At 33.5% G+C, this 6,000-nt stretch overlaps 1 protein-coding gene across 1 annotated transcript in view; it reads left to right on the plus strand.

Annotated features, from left to right (window-relative positions):
* The window catches only part of LOC127682424 (solute carrier family 7 member 13-like), a 32,689-nt gene extending 29,932 nt beyond the window's left edge, over positions 1 to 2,757 (plus strand). The window contains exon 4 of the mRNA XM_052178798.1: positions 2,500 to 2,757. Within this exon, the coding sequence (XP_052034758.1) occupies positions 2,500 to 2,757 (258 nt within the window). The remainder of the gene's footprint in view (positions 1 to 2,499) is intronic.
* The last annotated feature ends 3,243 nt before the right edge of the window (positions 2,758 to 6,000 follow it).

The following is a 6,000-nucleotide window of genomic DNA, read 5'->3' on the forward strand; positions in this document are numbered from 1 at the left end:
TTCGAGGAGTGGGGGGCCAGAAAAGGGGAAATCATTTGAAATGTAAATAGAAAATTATATCGAATAAAAAAAACACCAATGCAGAAAGAAATTCTTGATTAGCAACTTGAGTGTATGTGTGGTTGCTGACTATAAACCACAGTGGCCACAGTGTAAAAAAAAAAAAAAAAAGAAAAGAAACCACCAGAAAAAATATACTTCACGGGAGAAATAAATGCGAAAGAAGGAATAGGAGTGAATCCATTACTAACATGGTTATCAAGTGAACTACTCATACAAACAGAAGAGAAAGAAGAAAACACAATAATCTAGATAACAAGAAAAAAATCAAAATTTTATGTTTTAAGTCATACCTAATGTTAAATTAAATGCAAAGAGCTTCAAATCACCAAAGACAGAAAAAGACTAGCTTAATAGATGAGAAATAATATCTAGCTGCTTGGCATCATTAAAAAAACATATATCATTAGCAAAATTGCCTATAAATTAGTAAAGAGTGCAGGATACCTTATTGAACAAAGGGAAGTTGAAAACTAGCTGGTGTGACTATTCAGATACTGACATATGCCTTCGCAATTAAACAAAATATTTAGTAAAGCACTACAAATTATTGAAATGAGCAATTCATCAGGAGTATATAAGAATAGCAAATATTTAATAAATGACTGGTCTTCTTAATTTCATTTTAAAGTCATTAAACACTAACATACTTAAAATATCAGATAGGTTCTGCTGTAATATTGCTGAGTGACTCCACATAGCACTGTGATCTTTATGTCGTCCATCCAAACTAAAAATTAATGAAGGTATCTTCAGAATGTTCCATCTAATATCCACAAACTATGCTTTTCTCTCAAAAGTCTATAAATTTAGGTAACAATGCAAGCCTTCAAAATGTAATCTGTGTGTGTGTGTGTGTGTGTGTGTGTGTGTGTGTGTGTGTGTACAGTAAAAAGAAGTAGCCAGAGGAAGTGTAGGAACACATAGAATTTGGGGAAGGAGAGATCAACTAAAACTAAGGGCTTTCTGAGCATAAAGTAATTCAATGGATGCTTCCAAAATGCATACATATATGAAGGTGAAATAAATTAAACCAAAAAATAATGGGGGAGAGAAAGGCCCAAATGGATATCTCTTTTCACCAAATAAAGTTTAAGTACCAGAAATGGGTTACATCAAAAAAAGTTGTTTGTAAAAAGGGCTACATGGAAACCACCAAAGAATCTATGCTATTTTCTGTGTTTTGCAGACTGACAATATGTCCCTATTGAAGACAACACCATCACAACTCACTCAACAGAGATGTTGAGCTAGTGCGTACCTAGAGCCTTCACTCCCCAGTAGTATTCTTGGTATTGTAAAGAACTCTTTAAGGCACTGTTTACTTCTAACAACCTTTAAGTGTTGACACTAATGCTTCTCAAACCTTTCCATAAAATCTAAAGGATGGACATGCTAAAAACAATTCTACAAAGCCACCATTACCATAATGCTACAATAATAATCCATAATAATAAGAAAATCCAACAAAAGTTAAAAAAATTTAAACAATTTTGTTTGTGAATATACACAAAAAGTTTGTAATATAAAACTTCCAATCTAAATTTGAGAGTATATCAAGAGAATAAGACACAACCAGAAATTTTGGGTTAATTATGGGAATGAAAGGATAATTGGCCATATTTAAATCAATAAATGTAATATTATACATAACTAGTCTTAAGGTTTGAAATCACACTTATTTTTTCAATATGCGTTTATACATATGCATATATAGGGCATAAACACAGAAATGAAAACAGAATAAATGATAATGCCTAAAAGACAGATTTATGAAAACAAGAGAAGATAATAAAACATATATTCAAAAGTCTAAGTGGGAACAATTTTCAAGAAGGGAATGGATAAACAAAAAGGGAAAGGGAATGTGGGGTAGAATAAGAACACAATAGAATTATATATATATATAAATTACAAGAGTAAGCATCACTATACCTACAAACATACCACTATACTATGCCAACTGAAAATTAATAAAAGAGACAAAATAATAGATAAAAGAAGAGAGGGAGGAAAAGGAGGGAAGGAATATGTGAAGGAAAATGTTGCCTAGGTCTAAATATATAGTTAGTTTTCATAATTCAGTAAAAGATCATAAAGATTAAAATTTCTATGATATTATTTTATTTATGGCAATGTCAACTAAGGGACAGGTTTTGGTAATGTTTGATAATGAAGTACTGGCTTAGTGAATGCTGACTCTAGGTGATGGATAGAGTAAACACTCATGAACACTAAAGGTAAATAATTAAATTGACATTGATTATTTTAAATAATGCTTAATCTGTAATCAATTTATTTGTATGAGCTAATATCATGACTACCTACTTTAAACCTTTTGTGTGCATTCACTTCCTCTTGGTTTTGTAACATATATAAAGGCCCTTTTGCAGTAAGAACTTATCATGACTACAAAAAAATCTTCATTTTGTTTTTCAGGTGTGGCTGCCATTTATATATGGATTTTTAGCTTCATCACTTTTTCTCATTTTCACACCAGTGATTCAGGCACCTAATATAGAGCATGTTTATCAAGTTGTGTTTCTTTTCTGTGGACTTCTGTGCTATTGGATTCAAGCTAACTTTAAGGGACACACTGCTTGTTTTGACACAATCACTTGCTACTGCCAATTACTTTTCAATGTCTCCCCATCTGAAGACCCAGAAAAATCAATTCCTTCTCTACATGCTGACTAAAGACATATATATGAAAAGAAGAAACAATATTATTTTAAAACTGAGTACAATCTTATTGCAATTAGACATATACACTCTTAAACACATGCTCACATTATTCCCACCATTATTTGAAATTTGCTGCAAATTTTCAATTCTACCTCTTAAACATCTTTAGCCTATGAATAATTGGTAGAAATAAGATTAAAGTTTATGAACACAAACTAAAAGAATATGGAAATTTTATTTCTCATTAAGAGAGAAATAAGTGTCCACAGTGTTTTATCATGTTGGCAAATATACTTCGACATGCAGAAAAACTTAGAACTTTTTGGTAAATTTGTCACAATTCAAATTTAGGATAATTTTACAAAAAGCAAAAGTTTGTGTTATGTGCGGCATATGTAAAGAAATAGTTGTACTCAGTCCACAGAGCCAGAGTCAGTGATTCATTGCTGACTACTCTCCCTCTACAGTGATAGACTTCAAAAGTGATGACAGAGATCACACAACATTCAATGCTGAAAATATGTTCTCACTGATTTTTCAGAGAAAGTTAGTCAGCCCTATAGATACTGCTAATTTGAAAGGGTTTATAATGTCCAGAATTCTGAATGACCAAAATTTTACTTGATGATTTAACAAGTAATGATTCATGACCTATTGTAATGTGTGAGTTACTTGCATATGCAGATTTTGGGGAGCTGTAGCAATTATTACAAAAAACAACACTGAACGAGACCATATAGCATCTGGTAAATACTTTTCAAAAAACACTGAGTTCCTGTCCTATGAAAACAAATTTATTGTATAAAGCAAACTATTATTTAACATATTAGGCATACAAGAAAAAAGGTGAATGTCTCTATTTGGATCAGTACACACACACACACACACACACACACACATACACACGTACACACACATACACACACATGCATACAAACACACACACACACACACACACAGTTGGATATAAGGCTATATCCCATAAATATTTTTATTGGTTCCTTCACCAAGATATTTTTTAAATGTTTGTCTTATTCAGGGTTTCTATTCTTGTAACAATGTTTCTTTGTTTCTAATGTTTCTATGACAAAACATGACTGAAAACAAACAATGGAGGGGTCCTGTTTACTGGTTTGCTTCCCACAGCTTGCTCAGCCTGTTTTCTGATAGAACTCAGGACTACCAACCAGCCCAGGAATGATACCACTCACAATGGGCTGGCCCACCCCATTAGTCACTAATGGAAAAAATTCCTTATAGCTGGATCTCACAGAGACATTTTCTCAATTGAGGCTCCTTCCTCTCTGATTACTCTAACTTGTGTCAAATTGACACAATACCAACCTGTATAATGTTTCAGCTAGAAATGTTGACTACCCTGATTACAACATTAAATATCACAACTAATCAAGTTATAACACTCTCCCCATAAATATATAAAATAAAATATTAAAATGTAAAATTATATACTACACAATTATTTCCTGTTTTATTTTTCTTAGCAATATTTTGAGTTTCATTGTGATGCACACACACACACACACACACACACATATACATATACGTATGTATGTATAATTTTATCTTCCCCAGTGTGCTCCAATCTCTTTAATGCTTTCTTCTTTCTGATTCTCAACTTCCTGCAAAGTAATTCCTTTTCTTTTTCCATGACAGTTACACTCTACAACCCACAAAATTTTCTCCCTTTTTCTACACATTAGAACATACACATATATACAAGTATACATTTTTAGGTACGTTTTACATATGAGAGAAAATGTAATATTTGCCTAACTTGGTCTGCCTTATATAACTTATTGCTTTATATGACTTATAATGATCCAAATTTCATGCACTTTTCTGGAATGTTCATGATCTCAATCTTTTTAAAAACTGAATAAAATTCTAATTGGTATGTATACCACATTTTATTTATTCATTTATTCTTTGATGGATATCAAATTAATTCCATGTTTGAGGTTTTGAGAGTGTAGTAATAAACATGTATGTACAAGTATGTCTGTGCTATGCCATCTTATATCATTTGTGCATGTAACCAGGAGTTAAAAAATGAAACTTATTCCTAAATTTTCTGAAAGTGCTACGGTGATTATTTTAATGGTCACCTGAGTTCACAGTCATATCAACCGTATATGTGATTTCACCTTGACCTGTATCTGTACAAGAATTTGTTGTTTGCTTTCATGAAGTTGAGACTTTTGACTGTTCTGACATGGAATCTCAATGAAGCAGATGGGAAGCATTACGCTTTCATGATGGCTAGCAATGGAAGACAGCCATATGGAACCTCTGGAAGAATAACCAAAGTTCTTGATGGATGGGCCACATCGCCATCATCTCCCACTCTTTTTATGATTATATTTTCATTTATGTGTATGTATGTATGTGGGCATATGCAGAGGAGTGGAACCTGGAAGTCTTAGGTCTCCTGGAGCAACCGTTACAGGAAGTTATTGGCTGCCTGATATGGATGTTAGGACTTGAACTCTGGTCCTCTGGAAATATAAAAAATGCTCTATACTTCTGAGGCCCTCTGCAGCCCCTCAAGTTGTTTACTTAAAGCCAGAGATTACATAAAACATGGAAAGTTTGAGCTAATAGTTCTCCAGCAATACTACAGACCAATAGTGTTAAAAACTGCATGGTATTGGTACAGTGACAGGCAGGAGGATCAATGGAACAGGATTGAAGATCCAGAATTGAGTTGATTTTATAACCTGCCACTTTGCTGAAGTTGTTTATCAGCTGTAGGAGCTCTCTAGTGGAGTTCTTTGGGTCACTTAGGTAGACGATTATGCCTTCTGCAAATAATGATAGTTTGACTTCTTCCTTTCCAATTTGTATCCCTTTGACCTCCTTATGTTGTCGAATTGCCCGAGCTAGTACCTCAAGTACAATATTGAAAAGATAAGGAGAAAGGGAGCAGCCTTGTCTGGTCCCTGTTTTCAGTGGGATTGCTTCAAGTTTCTCTCCATTTAGTTTGATGCTGGCTACCGGTTTGCTGTATATTGCTTTTACTATGTTTAGGTATGGGCCTTGAATTCGTGTTCTCTCCAAGACTTTAAGCATGAAGGGATGCTGAATTTTGTCAAATGCTTTTTCAGCATCCAATGAAATGACCATGTGGTTTTGTTCTTTGAGTTTGTTTATGTAGTGGATTTTATTGATGGATTTCCGTATATTGAACCAACCCTGCATTCCCGGGATAAAGCCTACTTGATCATGGTGGATGAT

The sequence above is a fragment of the Apodemus sylvaticus genome, chromosome 4 (genome assembly GCF_947179515.1).
Source record: "Apodemus sylvaticus chromosome 4, mApoSyl1.1, whole genome shotgun sequence".
Taxonomy (NCBI): Eukaryota; Metazoa; Chordata; class Mammalia; order Rodentia; family Muridae; genus Apodemus; species Apodemus sylvaticus.